Consider the following 19,837-nt stretch of genomic DNA (forward strand, 5'->3'; position numbering starts at 1 on the left):
CCGAGTTCTGGCCTCGGCGGGGCATCAGGGGCACCTGAGGTCAGCAAGGTGCTCTCAGGGACCGAAAGTGGCTCCTTGGGCAGGACTCTTGTTGTTGGAGGGGGAGGAGGTGAGGGGGGAGAAGACGGGTCTGTTGGGAAAGCAGAGTTCGTACCAGGAATGTTGCATGGATGTGGCTGGAAGATCCGCATGCTGTTCTCCACCCTGTGGAGGGTGGACCAGATGGAGTCAGGAAGGTGAGTGAGGATCAGTTAGAGTTCAGGGACCCTCATTCTGGCATGGTGATGAAACCTGAATGCAGGGTAGCTGGGCGGAAGCCCAGGAGAGTGGAGACAAGGGAGCCAGTTCTAGAGACGCCAAGGATGCGGGACGACTAGGACCAGCCTTGGCTGAGCCACGCTGGGGAGAAGAACTGAAGCTGGGCATCTGCCAGGGGCAGCTGGGTGCATGATGGTGCCGCTGCCTGATGACGAACACAAGGAGGAGGGTTTGGACTCCAGGGCCAGTGGAGGCCTCTCGTCATTGGCTGGACAATGGGCAGGATCGGTAGAGAGATGGGGGTGTGGGCCTCACCAGGTAGAGACTTGGGAGTGGGTGGCCTTGCTGAGCATGGACGGTGAGAGAAGATGGCTGGGGTCAAGGCAGCACACGTGGAGGAGAGGCGGGTGGAGAAAGAACTGGATCGTGGCCCGGAAATTAGGATGGGCTGGTGACAGGCACCTGAGGGACTGCTGGTGTGGGGACAGAAGCCTGTGGGCATGGGGGCTAAGACCATGGCGCAGCTGAGCAGTTGCAGATGAGACAGAGGGTGGCGCAGCAGGGATGCCGAGTCAGAGAGATGTCTAACCGCTCGCAGAGTCCACGGCAAAGGAGAGAAGAAGCAGGAGGACACTGCACAGGGCGCACGCAGGGCGGTGGGGATGGCTCAGCTCTGTGGGAGCCTAGCGCCCATGGCTGGAGCCAGGTAACAGAGGCGCCATGGGTGTGAACAATTTGAGGGCAGCCTGGGGAGCAGGAGTGGTTCTCACACCATCCTAGGCTTCAGCCTGTCTGAGGGTCTGGCCTGTGTGGGCATGCAGGAACTGCGACCATGCTGTCCCCACCCCTGACCTTTTAATTTTTCAAGAGAAACCAGAAATCTGTGCTTCGCCATGCAGTGTTCCGACTGTCCAAAACAGTGGCCAAAGTGAGGGTGTAAAGAATTTTCAGATGTGGGTGTGATAACACGCCGGTGTCTGGGAGGGACCCTCGGACTCGCTCAGCTCCAGTTAAGCTTTCCCTCTGTCCCACCACGAAATCTGACCTCTCAGGTATTTTAAAATGTCACTCTTAATCTTTGACTTATTCATTAACAACCAAATTCCAAAGCGTGGCTTCTGCCTCCACACATGTGGGCCACGCTCTCCACTCCATGGTGTCCGTGGACAAGGACAGGGCTGGTGGACCTTTGAGTACTGATGTCTTATCCATCAGAACCCTGCTTTCTGGTGTTACATATAAAGAAAAGACTCATTTAGTTTTTTAACAAATATTTAACAGATGACCTTGGAATCATTCATTAAGCAATCTTCCCTTTTCTTCCTAATTATACCCCATGAGATTTGATTTAGAACTTTCTATCTAAGAACTAGAGATAGAGATAGTTGAAGAGGGGACTCCTTGGAAAAGACCCTGATGCTAGGAAAGATTGAGGGCAGGAGAAGGGGATGACAGAGGATGAGATGGTTGAATGGCATCATCAACTCAATGGACATGAGTTTGAACAAACTCTAGGAGATGGTGAAGGACAGTGAAGCCTGGCATGCTGCAGCCCATGGGGTCACAGAGTCGGACACGACTGAGCAACTAAACAACAACATACTGTTTTCACACTGTCCCATCAACTAAGTGGCAGCACTCATTATTTTTAACATTTCTTTTATTAAACCATTCAGTTCAGTTCAGTTGCTCAGTCGTGTCTGACTCTTTGCAACCCCATGAATCGCAGCACGCCAGGTCTCCCTGTCCATCACCAGCTCCCGGATTCACTCAAACTCACATCCATCGAGTCAGTGATGCCATCCAGCCATCTCATCCTCTGTCGTCCCCTTCTCCTCCTGCCCCCAATCCCTCCCAGCATCAGAGTCTTTTCCAATGAGTCAAGTCTTTGCATGAGGTGGCCAGAGTACTGGAGTTTCAGCTTTAGCATCATTCCGTCCAAAGAAATCCCAGGGCTGATCTCCTTCAGAATGGACTGGTTGGATCTCCTTGCAGTCCAAGGGATTCTCAAGAGTCTTCTCCAACACCACAGTTCAAAAGCATCAATTCTTCAGTGCTCAGCTTTCTTCGAAGTCCAACACTCACATCCATACATGACCACAGGAAAAACCATAGCCTTGACTAGACAGACCTTTGTTGGCAAAGTAATGTCTCTGCTTTTCAATATGCTATCTAGGTTGGTCATAACTTTCCTTCCAAGGAGTAAGCATCTTTTAATTTCATGGCTGCAATTACCATGTGCAGTGACTTTGGAGCCCAGAAAAATAAAGTCTGACACTGTTTCCACTGTTTCCACTGTTTCCCCATCTATTTCCCATGAAGTGATGGGACCAGATGCCATAATCTTCGTTTTCTGAATGTTGAGCTTTAAGCCAACTTTTTCACTCTCCACTTTCACTTTCATCAAGAGGCTTTTTAGTTCCTCTTCACTTTCTGCCATAAGGGTGGTGTCATCTGCGTATCTGAGGTGATTGATATTTCTCCCAGCAATCTTGATTCCAGTTTTGCTTCATCCAGCCTAGCATTTCTCATGATGTACTCTGCATATAAGTTAAATAAGCAGGGTGACAATATACAGCCTTGACAAACTCCTTTTCCTATTTGGAACCAGTCTGTTGTTCCATGTCCAGTTCTAACTGTTGCTTCCTGACCTGCATACAAATTTCTCAAGAGGCAGATCAGGTGGTCTGGTATTCCCATCTCTTTCAGAATTTTCCACAGTTTATTGTGATCCACACAGTCAAAGGCTTTGGCATAGTCAATAAAGCAGAAATAGATGCTTTTCTGGAACTCTCTTGCTTTTTCCATGATCCAGCGGATGTTGGCAATTTGATCTCTGGTTCCTCTGCCTTTTCTAAAACCAGCTTGAACATCAGGAAGTTCACGGTTCACATATTGCTGAGGCCTGGCTTGGAGGATTCTGAGCAGCGCTTTGCTGCGTGTGGGGTGCGTGCAGCTGTGCACTGGTCTGAGGGTCTTTGGCACTGCCTTTCTCTCTACTTTCACTTCATTGCATTTTCTCATCTCCAAAATAGCAAGTTCTCTTCACTAATCCTCGCCTTTCTTTTTCCTGAACCTTCTTTGATATTCCCATCTGTTCTTACTTGAAGATGATTTTAAGGATTATTTCATTCTGTTTTAAGGAAAATAAAGTTTGGTGAGATTTCAACTGTGATCAAAGCTGCCCTGGTAGTGCTAGTAGCAGATGCAGGAGACGTAAGAGATGGGGGCTCGATCCCTGGTTGGGGAAGATTCCCCTGGAGAAGGGCATGGCAACCCACTCCAGTATTCTTGCCTGGAGAATCCCATGGACAGAGGAGTCTGGGGGCCTACAGTCCATGGGGTGGGACAGAGTCAGACACAACTGAAGCAACTTAGCACATGCATGCACAACTATAGTCAAGTTAAATTTTAAAATCCACTTGGAAATATTGACAGCTTTACAATATATCTTCAAGGGACATATTCATGATTAATTGCTGGTAGCCCAGGGGTTGAACCTGTGTCTCTTACGCCTCCTTCATCGGCAGGTTCTTTACCACCAGTGCCACCTGGGAAGCCATATAGGATGACTACAGCTTTAATATCATTTTGAAATCCCTTAATCAATTATGCATGAACTTGGGCAAGCATCGGGAGACGGTGAGGGACACAGAGGCCTGGCGTGCTACAGTCCATGGGGTCGCAAAGAGTCAGACCCAGCTGGTGACTGAACAACACCAACAATCAATTATAATCTGGGTTTTCTAGGTTAAAGACACATTATCTGGAAATAATGACAGTTTTGTCTACTTCTTTATCCATTTTTGTAGTAGGTAGTAGAGGGCGGCGTTCTTACTTCTTGGTGGTTTTAAAGAATACCCATCTTCATCCTAGTCTCAGCAGAATGTGAGTGATTCTGATACTAACCACAGGGATGTCACAGGCTGTTGGCTGAGTGAGAGATATTTTTTCTTACCTGAAGTCATGATTCATTGGAAGTCATTGCTAAGAGAATCTACTGCAATAGGTATTGACATTTTTGACTTGTTTTTACATTTTTACTGGAGTCCAGTTGATTTATAATGGTGTGTTAGTTTCAGGTGTGAGTGAAGAGTGAGTGAAGTTGCTCAGTCGTGTCCGACTCTTTGCGACCCCATGGACTGTAGCCTACCAGGCTTCTCCATCCATGGGATTTTCCAGGCAAGAATACTGGAGTGGGTTGCTATTTCCTTCTCCAGGGGATCTTCCCAACCCAGTAATCGAACCTGGGTTTCCTGCATTGCAGGCAGACGCTTTACCCTCTGAGCCACCAGGGAAGCCCGAAGGCAATTCACCCATAGATTCTTTTCGGTTATAGGTTATTACAAGATGTTGAGTGTAGTTCCCTTTGCTACAGAGAAGGCCTTTATAGATAGATATAAGATATAAGAAGGTTCTCTATCTTATATATAGTAGTGTGTATGTATCTGTTAATCCCAAACTCCTAAAGTACCCCCCACTTACCCCTTTGGTAACCATAAGGTTATTTTCTATGTTGAATCAGAGATTTTTTATATAGTAATATTCAAATAAATCACTTATTTGGGGATGGCAAATGTATACAAAGTTTGGGATCGTTTTTGGTCAAAGCCTTTCTGCATCAGCAGGACTCCTGTCATCACTCTGATACGTTTGATCGCCCGGCAGCAGCTTGCGCTCTGAGCACGGGCACGCTTGCTTGTCTGTGGCATTTGCTGTCTGAACGTGCTTCTGGGTGCTACCTCCTGGCTTTTCGTTTGAGTTTTGTAACTACACTAAATACACACACACACACACACACACACTAGGTCATTGGCACCTAGTTCTCCTTTCGTGGAAAGGAATTTGCCACTTGGTGAAATGAATTGGGAAATCCCCGCACCCTGCGACAGTTTATAAGCCACGAGAAAGCTCTGCTCCTGAGAGCAGAGGGAGATTCATTCTGGTACAGCATCTGAGGCCATGGCTGTCTCTGAAGCATCTCTAACAGTTCTTGTGTTTATATCGTGGGGACATGGGGCCTTCTGTCTTGTCAGCTTTCTCAGAAAGTGGAGACCTTGAGACTCTAATGTTGGCCATCCCATGAGTGCCTTTAGGAATTGTCTAAGCTCTTGGCATGTCATTTTCATCTGTGAAATTAAGCTATAAGAAAACCACGGCATAAACCTCTGCCTTTTCTTCTGATGATACTATTTATTTTGTGACTTTCTGTTTTATAGCCTGTTAGAATAGTGTCAGAGGGCAACCCAAAGCTCTAACAGTCCATCTTAATAATTCCGAGTCTCTAGCCTGCACCCAAATGGGCTCACTGTTTCTCTTGTTGACGTCCCTTGGGAAGAGTCGTGGCCTCAGCGTCTGAGGACCCGTGTGTCTTCGTGAGTTCCTGAATTTTTCACCGTGAACCTCAGATTTTCACGTGAAAAATCTGAGCCTTGCTTCCCCATGGCCATGGGGTTACAAGAGGGAATTTATGTGAGTTACATCTGACATATGATAAGGGCTAGGGTCGGGAAGATCCCCTGGAGAAGGAAATGGCAACCCACTCCAGTATCCTGGCCTGGAGGATCCCATGGACAGAAGAGCCTGGTGGGCTACAGTCTACAGGCTGGCTCTGGGGGACCCACCTGCAGGTGGAGAAAGCGTGCCGGGGCAGCCCCTGGACTGTTCTGCAGACACTGCATGTAGAGCTCTGTCTTTATGCCCCTGTCACACACACCCCCTTAACCCTGGTCATGGGCTCGCTGGGCAGGTGGCTCCTCCCTCAGCGGTGACAGGCCCCTCGAGAATGTTCTGGACTCCCCCACTCTGCTGCCCCAGCCCCTCTGCCTTCTGTTTGCTCTCCTCCGGAACCCCGTTGACACCTCCCCTTGCTGGTACTCCCCCCAGGAGTTTCTGATGTTGTGGGGCTTTATCTTTTCATCCTTTACCAGATCTCAAGGGGAGCTTGAGGTGACAACTCTCTCCTGTTGACCTGGGAGGCTCCTCCTGCTCTTCACACCCCCAGCTCTGTGGAGAGATGCCATGGGTCTGGAGTCTGGCTGCTCAGAGAGACCCATAAACCTTACCAGCCCCTGGTATCCCTTCCTCTTACAAAAGCATCTCTGAAACCAGGTGAAGGACAACTATCTTCCAATGTAGCCAAGGACTGCGGACATCCCTTATGGCTATTAGACGCCTTCGGGAAAGTCCAGCTTATAAAAGCAATCAGATGATTTGAAGATCAACCGGGGGAGGAAATGGGCAGGCTATTCCAGAGCCCCACCTGCTCTCAGGGTGTCCAGTCCACAGGAAACCTAGACCCCCCCCCCCACACTGAATGCTTCAGGCTTAACTTAGAGACAGTTTCTGTTCCCCTGCTGTCCAAGGACACAGGCGCCCACTCCTTGGGTCAAAACCCACCCCCAGGCTGACCTCTGCTTTCTTTCCCCAGCCGTCCTTGGCCCTCATCTGGCCTGAAGGTTGTTTGTGGCCCTGGGTGCCCCGCACAAGAGAATGAGGGGGAAGAATGTGACCCAGGTCAGCGCCTTCATCCTGGTGGGCTTCCCCACGGCCCCCCAGCTGCAGTACCTGCTCTTCCTCCTCTTCCTGCTCACCTACCTCTTTGTGCTGGTGGAGAACCTGGCCATCATCCTCACCGTCTGGGGCAGCCCCTCCCTCCACAGGCCCATGTACTACTTTCTGGGCATCATGTCTTCCCTGGAGATCTGGTACGTGTGTGACATCATCCCCAAGATGCTGGACGGCTTCCTCCTGCAGAGGAGGCGCATCTCCTTCGTGGGCTGCATGACCCAGCTCTACTTCTTCAGCTCCCTGGTGTGCACCGAATGTGTGCTCCTGGCCTCCATGGCCTACGACCGCTACATGGCCATCTGCCACCCCCTGTGCTACCAAGCCATCATGACCACAGGGCTGTGTGTCCAGTTGGTGGCCTTCTCCTTCATGAGTGGCTTCACCATCTCCGTGATCAAGGTCTATTTTATCTCCAGCGCCACGTTCTGTGGTTCCAACGTCCTGAACCACTTCTTCTGTGACATCTCCCCCATCCTCAAACTGGCCTGCATGGACTACTCAACCGCAGAGCTGGTCGACTTTGTCCTGGCCTTCCTCATCCTGGTGTTCCCGCTCGTGGCCACTGTGCTGTCCTACGGGCACATCACCCTGGCCGTCCTGCGCGTCCCCTCGGCCTCGGGCCACTGGAGAGCCTTCTCCACCTGCGCTTCTCACCTCACCGTGGTCACCTTCTTCTACACAGCCTTGCTTTTCACGTATGTTCGGCCCCGGGCCATTGATTCCCGGAGCTCCAACAAGCTCATCTCTGCTGTTTACACTGTCCTCACCCCAATCATCAACCCCTTGATCTACTGTCTGAGGAACAAAGAGTTCAAGGGTGCCTTGAAAATGGCCCTGGGCTTTGGTCGAGCTTCACTGTAGCAGACATGTTGTGGGCTTTCATTCTGTTCATCTGAAACAGAATCTGAAAATACACCTCTTCTCTTTGAGGACATTTATTTGTAATCATGGAAATGCATTGCATCGTTGCAGTGCTTCATTTATTTTAAAATTTACTTCCACATCAGTTTTTCCCCTTCAGCTCATGGATGCTGATACAATAGCTGTGGGGATGATAATGCCATTATTTTCTGCATTTTCAGTTCAATTCAGTTTCTTAATCACGTCCAGCTCTTCGTGAACTCATGAACTGCAGCACGCCAGCCTTCCCTGTCCATCAAAAACTCCCAGAGTTTGCTCAAACTCATGTCCATTGAGTCAGTGATGCAATCCAACCATCTCATCCTCTGTTGTTCCCTTCTCCTCCTGCCTTCAATTTTTCCCAGCATCGTGGTGTTTTCCAATGAGCCAGCTCTTCACATCAGGTGGCTGAGTGACTTCGGCATCAGTCCTTCCAAGGAATATTCAGGATTGATTTCCTTTAGGATGGACTGGTTGGATCTTCTTGCAGTCCAAGGGACTCTCAAGACTCTTCTCCAATGTCATGGTTCGAAAGCATCAATTCTTTGGCGCTCAGCTTTCTTTACAGTCCAACTCTCACATCCATACATGACTACTGGAAAACCCATAGCTTTGACTAATGGACCTTTGTCAACAAAGTTGGGTCTCTGCATTTTAATATACTGTGTAGGTTGGTCATAGCATTTCTTCCAAGGAGCAAGTGTCTTTGAATTTCACAGCTGCAGTCCCCATCCACAGTGATTTTGGAGCTCAAGAAAGTAAAGTCTGTCACTGTTTCCATATCAGCTTGCCATGAAGTGATGGGACTGGATGCCATGATCTTGGTTTTTGAATGTTGAGCTTTACGCCAACTTTGCCACTCTACTCTTTCATTTTCATCAAAAGGCTCTTTAGTTCCTCTTCACCTTGTGCCAAAATGGTGGTGACATCTGCATATCTGAGGTTATTGATATTTCTCCTGGAAATTTTGATTCCAGCTTGTGATTCATCCAGCCTGGAATTTCACCCGATGTACTCTGTATAGAAGTTAAATAAGCAGGTGACAACATACAGCCTTGATGTATATACTCCTTCCCTGATTTGGAACCAGTCTGTTGTTTCATGTCCAGTTCTAACTGTTTCTTCTTGACCTGCATACAGATTTCTCAGGAGGCAGGTAAGGTGGTCTGGTACTCCCATCTCTTGAAGAATTTTCCACAGCTTGTTGTGATCTACATACTCAAAGGCTTTGACGTAATCAATAAAGCAGATGTTTTTTTCTGAAATTCTTTGCATTTTCTATGATCCAGCAGATGTTGGCAGTTTGATCTCTGGTTCCTCTGCCTTTTCTAACTTCAGCTTGAGCATCTAGAAGATCACAGTTCACATATTGTTGAAGCCTGGCTTGGAGAATTTTGAGAATTACTTTGCTAGTGTGTGAGATGAGTGCAGGTGTACATTAGTTTGAACATTCTTTGGCATTGCCCTTCTTTGGGATTGGAATGAAAACTGACCTTTTCCAGTCCTGTGGCCACTGCTGAGTTTTCCAAATTGCTGGCATATTGAGTGCAGCACTTTCACAGCATTAGCTTTTAGGATTTGAAATAGCTCAACTGGAATTCCATCACCTCCACTAACTTTGTTCGTAGTGATGCTTCCTAGGCCCACTTTACTTCCCATTCCAGGATGTCTGGCTCTAGGTCAGTGATCACACCATGATGGTTATCTGGGTCATGAAGATCTTTTTTGTATAGTTCTTCTGTGTATTCTTGCCACCTCTTTTTAATATCCTCTGCTTCGATTAGGTCCATGCCATTTCTGTCCTTTATTTTGCCCACCTTTGCATGAAAATTTCCCTCAGTATCTCTAATTTTCTTGAAGCGATCTCTAGTGTTTCCCATTCTGTTATTTTCCTCTATTTCTTTGCATTGATCACTGAAGAAACATTTCTTATCTCTCCTTGCTATTCTTTGGAACTCTTCATTTAAATGGGTATAGTTTTCCTTTTTTCCTTTGCCTTTAGCTTTTCCTTATTTTATGGCTAGGCAAAGGCAGGCTTCCCCATCTTTGAAATTACCCTGCGCCTTTTGGGAAACAGTGAAATGTATCAGGTCATCTGAGGTTTTCACGTCCTAAACAAAGTGCGGTGTTTTGGGGAATGGAGCCCTTGAACTAGGCAGTGAACCGAGCACCAATGTCCACAGAGCAACGTGTGTCTGGGAATCATCAGGGCCTGTAGATTTTGGTTTAAATGTTAAAGTCCTGTTCCACTCAGGTCCCAGCTAGACTCCACCCCTCTGTCTTCTGTATATAAGCCCCCACCCCTCACCTATCACTGCTGAGAGAATGAGTTTTCTTACCGCACAAGGTGATCCTGGTTGACCTGTAACACACCCAGGTGCCCAGGCCACTGGAGAGCCATGTGCAGAGACCCTGGCAGCCCTGCATGGTGCCTGGTGGGCAACCCACCAATATTTATTGAAGGAATTCCCCAAGGTACAAACAAGAGGTTCTAGCCATCTGTAGGGAGGAACCAGGAGCACTAACCCCTCAGCCGCATGCTCCAAGGAGCCCACCAGGTGTCCTGAAGAGGAGCTGGCATCTTAGAAGCAGCATCCCTCAGGGGCGAGGTCACCAAGTTGCCACCTGGGGACCGCAGAGTCAGAATCTTGGGATGTGGGCCCAAGAGAGGTCAGGGCTCTCAAAACATCAGACAGCTTTCCACATGGCTCTGATCGGCTGCAGAGTTCAAACCCTGGTCAGTCAGGCAGTTGGGATCAAAAAGAGATAATCTGAGGAGCACCCACACGACCAGGGCCAGGTTTGGAAACACGAGGAAAGGGGGATGGGCTATGGAGACCACGGACGACCTCAGGGCATTTCAACTGCTCTGTATGGATCACCTCTCTCTGTGGAGGCCCCAGAGATTTGGCTTCCACCTTGTCTCTGTGTCCTGAGGTCTCTACCCCTTAACCCTCCTGGGTCCTGCACCCATAGAGACATGCCCAGGCCCTTTCTCATTCACTCTCTCATTAGGAGTCATGTAAAATTCATCAGATTCACACCAGCATGGGGGGATGCCAAGTGAGTGGCTTTCAAAGCCGGTGCCTGGTGCTGCCTGGGCCCCCGGCCCATCTCTGCTCTGCACTTGTCCCTTCAGCCACGTGCATTTGCTACCATTTGGTTCCCTTTCTGGTCATCCCTCTGTGCCAGGTCCAAGGTCCATGCCAGATAAACAAGGTGAGGGAGACTCAGCCAGCCACGGCAGCCCTCAGGGTCTAGCGAGGAAGAGATGGCCTGAGTGGACCATGAAACCCCAGCCAGGGTGGGGTGTGCAGTGTCCCCTCGGAGCCTGAGCAGGGAACAGACCCAGTGGGACCACCTAGGTGCAGGTGGGAGGTCAGAGGGGAGGGGCTCCGGGGATCCCGCATCAGCTGTCCCAAGGGCAGGAAGTGTGTGTCCTGGAGACACTGAGCTGCGGGCACCTGATATCAGTGGAGGGAGACCCCAGGGGCAGGAGGAGGGCGGTCCTAGGAGCGGAGGTCAGCTACAGCCCCGGACCCCCCTCCACCTTGTGAAGCGGCTCATCTGCATCTGGTCCACCCTTGGCCTGCTCGGTCAGACCCCTTGGCCCCATGTGACTTAGCAGAGAGAGTAGGGCACCTCCTGGACCACCCCTCGTCCTCCTGCTCCACCAGCCAGAGCACAGCTCTGGCTCAGCCGAGGTGACTGCAGGCCATGCACAGGGTCCTGAGAGCCTGTCTCCCTCATGGGCAGCTGACAGAAACCGGTTCCGTCTCCTGGGAACCCCTCAGTCCATGGCCTTCTCTGGTCACAACTAACTGACTCAACCATTTACTCATTCACGCATGTGTAGCCCAAGAACTGCCTACATGCCAGACAGGAGTCAGACAACTGGCGTTTGATGACGAACAAACAGACAAGAACCCAGCCCCATGCAGCTTGCCTTCTGTGATGGGTAGGGAAACACACAACACACACAAGTAGCATGCTCAGAGGGGTGCTCAGGGGCTCACGCTAAGGAGGGAAAGCCCAGCAGGCCCAGGGGGCCGGGAGACGGTCCCCAAGGTTATCTGCACCCCAGAGCCCATGATTGTGACCTGAGTCCTTCAGGATGGAATCAGGGAAGGATGTGGAGATGAAGAGGTCCCTGTGGGCTGTCCAGGGGGAGACACAGACAGCAGAAGACGACTCCTTGTGACCACAGAGGTAGAGATGGGAGGGATGCGGCCACGGGCCAGGGAGCCTGGAGCCGCAGAAAGAACCCTCCTCTGGGGCTTGTGGGAGGAGCCTGGCACTCCCACCCCTGATGTGGGACTCTCAGAATCATTTTCTGTTGTGTTAAGCCTCCTAGTTTGTGGTAGTTTGTTTCTGCGGACCCAGGACACTAATCCCACAGGGAGGAAAACAAGACCGTCCTGGGTGGGTGTGGGGGAAAAGTGCTTCAGGAAGGACAGTCCAGAGGCAGCAGGAGTCCAGAGCTCGAGGCAGGAGGAGGGGCAGGGCCATCTGTAGAGCATGAGGTGGGGGGAAGGGGAGGGGCCAGGGCAGTGGAGTTAGAGCAGAGAGAAAAGGAGGGTCTGGGTGAGACCAGAGAGGAGACACAGGCTCCCACTGGTGGCCCAGCCTCCCTGCCAGGCCCCACCTTTGGGACTGGACACTGAGGAGGTTCTGAGCTGGGAGGACCAGGGACTGAGCCTGTCCCATCGGTCCTGTGACTCTGCGGGGTCAACACATGGCCAGCCGAGCCTCTGGCTTTGGCCTGCACCCCTCCTGACAGCAGCCTGCTGTCCCTCCCCGCCACCCTCCTGGGGATGGAGGTGTGGGACCGAGGGACAACTCAGGGACAGCGGCTCCTCAGGTTGGCCCAGGACACGGCCACCGAGCTGTATGGAGTGAAACGAGGGCCACAAGGTGGACACGCAGACCTGCCCTCAGCTGGTCCCAGAGGCCCGAGGACCCACTAATTGGCCATGTGGGCAGTGTTGCCTGCCTGGCAGGGTAATTGGGCCCTGGAGTCCTTGAGCTCCAACTGAAAAAGCCAAGACTTCTGTGCCTCCCAGCCACCCAGGCAGTTCTCCTCTCCAGAGCGAGTCCCAGTCACACTGGTCCCTGTGGCTTGCCTGTGAGTCATTGGACACCAGGAGAAGCCAGTCACAGAGAAGACCAGAGGACCCCAGGTGGGATCCAGCACCTTCCATGTTGATGCCTGTTGTTTTACTGTGATTCTAGAGCATGGTGTGTACACTGCATCCTGGCTAGTGATTTTGTGTGTGTGTGTGAGAGAGAGAGAGACTCCACCAGCCATGCCTGCCCCCTCACAACAGCCAATCTGTGGCAGGGGCTGTGCAGGACTCCCCTCTGCAGTCCCATCACCAAGACTCGAGGGTGCTCCAGAAATGGCCCTCACACCTGTAGGCCCTGTGCCGACTACACACTTGTAGGCCCTGTGCTAAGCCCGTTTCTGACATCACCCCCAGCCTCACCAACAGCCTCACATGGACTGGGAAGACCAAGGGCACTTGTCCCCATGCTGCCTCAGGTGCTGTCCAGGTGTTCCTAGGTGTGGGGGAAGCGGCTGCAGGCTGCCAGTGCCGGTGGAATCAGGGAGACCCTGCTCTAAGACTAAGTCTCTAAGACCCCCAGAGGCACGTAAATCCATCCTTCCTGGAAAGGGAATCTTCCTTTGCCCCTCTCAGGTTTTCCCAAAGGACCCAAAAGAGTTTGCATTTGCTGACCTGGTGGGAGCCTTCTCTCTGCAGCTGCTGGAGAACTTGTTTTGGAACAGAGAACCCCAGGCTCCTTACTGCTCTTGGACTCTGAGCAGGGGACCAGGCAGGGGTGGGGGGTGGGGGCAAGCACACCAAAAATGCAGGCTGTCTGAAAACCATGTGTGACCCTGGAATGGAACAGGGCCATGAGAGGGACGCAAGACCAAATCCCAGCAGGGCTGGGGTCTGGTTGGCGGCAGGGCACTGGGGTTAAGCCAGAGACCAGAGGAGCTCCAGTGCTGTGTGAGATGTGCCCTCAGAGCGGCGGGCATGTCACTGTTGGGTCCCTCTGCACCATCTTTGCAGCTTGTCTAAAATTCTCCCAAACAAAGGGTTTGCTGCAAAAGAAACCAGCCATTGTCCTAAGTGCAGGGAAGGAGGATGAGCTCCAGTTGTCCTGAATTTCTAAGTAAACACAGTTTTTCACTGAACCAGACAATCCAGTATGAATTATCCAGCACACTGGTGATCAGCTGCTCAGTGGCTAAGTCATGGCCAACTCTTTGTGACCCCATAGACTTCAGCGTGCCAGGCTGCCCTGTTCTTCACCATCTCCCAAAGTTTGTCCTAACTCATGTCTATTGAGTCAGTGATGCCATCCAAGCATTGCATCCTTTGTCACCCCCTTCCACTCCTGCCCTCTCTCTTTCCCTGCATCAGAGTCCTCCCAATGAGTCAGCACTTCCCACGAGGTGGCCAAAGTACTGGACCTTAGCTTCAGCATCAGTTCTTCCAATGAATATTTAGCCTTAATTTCCTTTAGGGTTGACTGGTTTGATCTTGCTGTCCAAGGGACTCTCAAGCATATTCTCCAACTCCTCAGTTCAAAAGCATCAATTCTTCAGTGCTCAGGCTTTTTTATGGTCCATCCCTCACATCGGTACATGATGACTGCAATAACCACAGGTCTGACCACATGGACTTTTGTTGACAAGTGATGTCTCTGCTTTTTAATATGTTGTCTTAGGTACCTGACTGGGTCTAAAGTGAGGGAGAAAAGCATGTATGTAATAGCATTTTGGTGAAACACAGGAGCCTTTATAAGGGAAGGTAATCTGAAGAAATGGCCACACCTAGAGTCTGATGCTGTGTGACGTGGACAGTCATGGACCACAAGGCTCAGGGACTACTCAGGGAAAGTGCTGAGCCTCAGCCAGGCCTGTCTGGCTCCTTCTCAGCATCTGCTTGTCCTCGGAAGTGAGGATGCTCCTCTCCTCTGGGTGCAGGAAGAGCCCCTCTCATGGGAGTGTCTTATGACCTGATCCAGGGGAGATGGTGGTAGGGTGGTTCAGGATGACCCTCCTCTCTCTGCCACTTCTCAAACTCCTTCCACTTTGAATGGTCAATGTGCCAGGGAGCCGTGTTCTGGGCTGTGCACACTCAACCCATGTATGTAGTGTGGTTTCCTTGGTTTTATTGCCACCTTTGCACGTCTCTGAGTCCTCTGCCTCCTCAGCTGGAACACAAATGCCATCCGGAACAGGACAATTGCCTCTCCGGCCCTGCCCCCAGCATGTGTTCAAGAAATATGTCTCAAAGAAAAGGAAAATAGGATAGCAAGGAGGAGGCAAGAAACGTGTGGGATCTGACCTCATGAGAGCCAACCTGGTGAGACAGAGGCCTCTTCCCAGATGGAGACAGAGGCCAGGAAAGCCTTATGAGTCCGGGGCTCCCATGTTAGTGCTTCCCCAGCGACGCTGTGTCTTCTCACAGGCTCACTGTGTCCTTTGGGCACATCTGTTCTCGTATTAGGAAGTCATCATGTGCAAATCGAGATGTTGTTATTGTTGTTCAGTCACTAAGTCATGTCTGACTCTTAGAGACCCCATCGACTGCAGCGCAGAAGGCTTCCCTGTCCTTCATCATCTCCTGGAGTTTGCTCAACTCATGTCCATTGAGTTGGTGTCGCTATCTAACCATCTCATCCTCTGTTGCTCCCTTCTCCTCCTGCCCTCAATTTTCCCCAGCATCAGGGGCTTTTCCAGTGACGTATGCCTGGAATTATTCTTCACCACCATACCCTCTGCCTGGGTCCCCTGCACCCAGCATGGTTGTGGGGTGGTGCAGGTGGTGGGATAAAAGCCCACACCTGTCGGGTGTCCAGGTGCTGCACATCCATCACCTCCTACAGCGTGGCAGGGAGATGGACACACCACTGTGTTTCTGGGTCAAAGACTCAGGGGCCTGAGGTTGGGCAAGAGCCCCAGGTGCCGTCCAGGGAAGGCAAGTGGGTAACAGGTTCAGACAGGGCCCGAGGCTGCTCTGCTGAAGCAGAGAGAAGGGGCACCTCCTAAGGCAGAGGGGAGCTGAGCAGATGAACAAGGAGCAGGACGGGTGGGAGGGTGGTGGGAGCCAGGGGTCCACACTCAGGGGGGCAGGAAGGCAGTGGTCTTGCACCTCAGAGCCTCCTTTCCTGTGGTGCCACCAGGTGAGTCGGGCTCCATGAGAAGACCCTCTGCCCTCAGGCCAGTCTTCATCTTGGGTGTTTGTCAGAAGTGGTCTCCTTAGCTCCCCTCCACATGCCACTGGCTCTGCCCTCCCATACATCTGCCTCCTTACCATAGGCACCCCCTGCCTGCCTCCTCTGGGACAGTCTGCCCTTCATGTCCTGCTAGTTGACCTGAGGAGACAGCCCCGGGGGCCAGCGGAGGCCAGGCTCAGCCTCTGCCCATCCCGTGATCTCCTGAAGCCTGCAGCCCTTGCCTGGAACCTTCTCCACCCTCCCCCGGCCCTACAAGCTCAGTTGCGGTTCTTCCCTTTTGGCTGGTGGCCCTAATTTCCTATAGGTCCCTTTCTTCCTGCTCAGCATCAATGGAACAGATCTGAAGGAAGCTTCCAGGCCTGACGATTGCTCCCTTCTTCCCATCTGATAGAGACCAGTGCTGGCCACACTCCCCCTGACCCCAACTTCCCACCCACTGCCCCAACCCCTCACTCCACCATGCCCACAGTCTGCGCTGGCCAGGAAAGGCAGCCAAGACTTCCTGTGTGTGTGTGTGTATGGGTGTGAGACTGTGAGTGTAGTTGTGCTGTATGAATGTGTCAATGTGTATCTGTGTGTGTACATATGGGTGTGAGACTGTAGGTGTGTGTACAAATGTGGCAGTGTATCTGTGGGCGTATGTATATGGGATGAGACTGAGTGTAGGTGTTGTATGAATAAGTCAGTGTGTATTTGTGTGTGTGTGTATGTATGGATGTGAGACTCTGAGTGTAGGTGTGCTATGTGAACGTGTCAGTGTGTATCTGTGTGTCTGTTTATATGGGTGTGAGACTGAGCGTAAGGAAGTTTTATGAATGTGTCAGTGCGTATCTGCACGTGTATGTGAATATATGAGTGTGAGAATGTAGGTGTGCATATGAATGTGTCAGTGTGCATCTGTGTGTTTATGTATATAGGGTGAGGCTGTGAATGTAGGCGTGTTGTATGAACGTTTTAGTGTGTATCTGTGTGTGAGTCTGTACATAGGGTATGAGACTGTGAATATAGGTGTGTTGTATTAATGTATCAGTGTGCATCTGTGTGTCTGTGAGTATGTATGGGTGTGAGACCGTGAGTGTAGGTGTGCTGTATGAATGCATCATGTGTATTGTGTGTGTGTGTGTACATATGGGTGTGAGACTGTAGGTGTGTTGCATGAATGTGTCACTGTGTATCTGTGTGTATGTGTGTTTGGGTGTGAGGCTGTGAGTGTAGGTGTGTCGTATGAATGTGTCAGTGTGTATGTGTGTGAGACTGTGGTTGTAGGTGTGTTGTATGAACATGTCAGTGGGTAACTATATGTCTGTACACATGGCTGTGAGACTGTAGATGTGTTGTATGCACAAGTCAGTGTGTATATCTGTGTGTACATGGCTGTGAGACTGTGAGTGTAGGTGTGCTGTATGAACGCGTCAGTGTGTGTCTGTGTATGTATGGGTGTGACAATCTGAGTTTAGGTGTGTTGTATGAATGTGTGACCGCATATTTGTGTGTATGTACAGTTTGAGACTCATGGTGGAGGTGTGTTGTATGAATGTATCAGTGTGTACTGGTGTGTGTGTATTTATGGGTGTGAGACTGAGTGTAGGTGTACTGGATGAACGTGTCAGTGTGTATCTGTGTGTGTGTGTATGTATGGGTGTGAGAATGTGAGTGTATGTGTGATGCATGCACGTGTGAGTGTGTGGGTATGACCATGGGTGGGGGCATGGGTTGAGGGTGGGAGCGGCAGGTCACACCACCAGAGACCTGGAGACCCTCGCTCACCTGCAGCAGCTTCTCAGGCCCTGAGAGCACTTCCCTCTGGGGAGGGGCAGGCATGACCCCAGTCACACCCAACTTGCCTTCCCTGTGCACCTTTCTGCACCAGGGCAGGGCACCGCAGAGGTGGAAGAGCAGCTGCCATGCATAAAACTTGGGAAAAATGAAGTTCAATATGTTTTCCTCATGCTTCGTCCTGATGCAGGTGGTGGAGGCAGTGGATGCTAGTGGTGGCCGAGGAATCCAGGCTCATGTTCTCTTGTAAAACATGCCCTACAGCCAAAGACGGGGCCGATACACCCATCCTGGGTCCCAGACACACACCCCGATGGGCCGTGCAAAGGATCTCCTCTCTTAAGTCAAAACAACTACTCCTTGCATGTCCACTCTCCCTAGATGTCCTCTGTCATTACCTCTAAATGTATGCAGGGCTTTTCTAACACAAAACATGGAAATACTGTTATCATTGCTCCCCTGCTGTCTGAGGAACCAGGCATCACCTCCTTGGATCAAAACCCACCCCCAGGCTGACCTCTGCTTTCTTTCCCCAGCCGTCCTTGGCCCTCATCTGGCCTGAAGGTTGTTTGTGGCCCTGGGTGCCCCGCACAAGAGGATGAGGGGGAAGAATGTGACCCAGGTCAGCGCCTTCATCCTGGTGGGCTTCCCCACGGCCCCCCAGCTGCAGTACCTGCTCTTCCTCCTCTTCCTGCTCACCTACCTCTTCATGCTGGTGGAGAACCTGGCCATCATCCTCACCGTCTGGGGCAGCCCCTCCCTCCACAGGCCCATGTACTACTTTCTGGGCTCCATGTCTTTCTTGGAGATGTTGTACGAGTCTGACATCATCCCCAAGATGCTGGACGGCTTCCTCCTGCAGAGGAGGCGCATCTCCTTCGTGGGCTGCATGACCCAGCTCTACTTCTTCAGCTCCCTGGTGTGCACCGAATGTGTGCTCCTGGCCTCCATGGCCTACGACCGCTACGTGGCCATCTGCCACCCCCTGCGCTACCAAGCCATCATGACCACAGGGCTGTGTGTCCAGTTGGTGGCCTTCTCCTTCATGAGTGGCTTCACCATCTCCGTGATCAAGGTCTATTTTATCTCCAGCGCCATGTTCTGTGGTTCCAACGTCCTGAACCACTTCTTCTGTGACATCTCCCCCATCCTCAAACTGGCCTGCACGGACTACTCAACCGCAGAGCTGGTTGACTTCATCCTGGCCTTCCTCATCCTGGTGTTCCCGCTCGTGGCAACTGTGCTGTCCTACGGGCACATCACCCTGGCCGTCCTGCACGTCCCCTCGGCCTCGGGCCGCTGGAGAGCCTTCTCCACTTGCGCTTCTCACCTCACTGTGGTCACCTTCTTCTACACAGCCATGATCTTCATGTACGTCCGGCCCCAGGCCATTGATTCCCGGAGCTCCAACAAGCTCATCTCTGCTGTTTACACTGTCCTCACCCCAATCATCAACCCCTTGATCTACTGTCTGAGGAACAAAGAGTTCAAGGGTGCCTTGAAAAGGCTCTGGTCTTAGGCCAGGTTTCAAAGCAGCACAGTTTTTCTATAGTCTAATTTATGATGGTAGTAACACCTTATCTTCCACCTGAGAATTGTTTGCCTATTCCAACATCATGAAGATACTCTCCTGGGTAACTCCAGAAGCTTTGCTGTTTCACCTTTGTCTCGATTTATAGTCCATCAGAAAATGATTTTTATTTACAGTATGAGATCTGGGTTAGCATTAATTCTTTTCTATATGCATATGAAACTGACCAGAACCCACTCTTTGTTGAAAAGACAATGCTTTGCCCTCTGCAAAATCACCCTTTCCATAAACCAAATATCTATCTATTCTCATCTCTTTTTGGACTCATTTTGTCCCATGGTCTGTTTGTCTATTCATGTGTATTATGCTCTTGATGTCAAGCCCAAGAATTCTTTCCCTAATCCTAAGTCCTGAAGGTTTTATCCTATGACTTTTTTCTAAGGCTTCATAGCTTTGCCCCTGCAATGAAGGGCCATGATCCACTGTGAGTCAGTTTTGTATAAGGCGTGATGGGCATATTAAGGTTTGTTGTCCATGGACGTCCAGCTG

At 50.9% G+C, this 19,837-nt stretch overlaps 2 protein-coding genes across 2 annotated transcripts; both read left to right on the forward strand.

Moving 5' to 3' along the window:
• The first annotated feature begins 6,689 nt into the window (after nucleotides 1-6,689).
• LOC147374839 (olfactory receptor 6B2-like) lies at nucleotides 6,690-7,762 on the forward strand. Its single transcript, XM_086375379.1, has one exon. It carries the CDS (start codon nucleotides 6,751-6,753, stop codon nucleotides 7,687-7,689), a length of 939 nt encoding a protein of 312 aa, XP_086231505.1. The 5' UTR covers nucleotides 6,690-6,750; the 3' UTR covers nucleotides 7,690-7,762.
• A 10,593-nt stretch (nucleotides 7,763-18,355) lies between these two features.
• Nucleotides 18,356-19,314, forward strand: LOC147374840 (olfactory receptor 6B2-like). Its single transcript, XM_086373775.1, is given in 2 exon segments — nucleotides 18,356-19,256; nucleotides 19,259-19,314. Coding segments are annotated over 2 exon segments (957 nt in total).
• The last annotated feature ends 523 nt before the right edge of the window (nucleotides 19,315-19,837 follow it).

Source organism: Bos grunniens, chromosome 3 (genome assembly GCF_055505025.1).
Source record: "Bos grunniens cultivar Pamir isolate PY7600 chromosome 3, Bosgru_T2T1.0, whole genome shotgun sequence".
In the NCBI taxonomy this organism is placed as follows: Eukaryota; Metazoa; Chordata; class Mammalia; order Artiodactyla; family Bovidae; genus Bos; species Bos grunniens.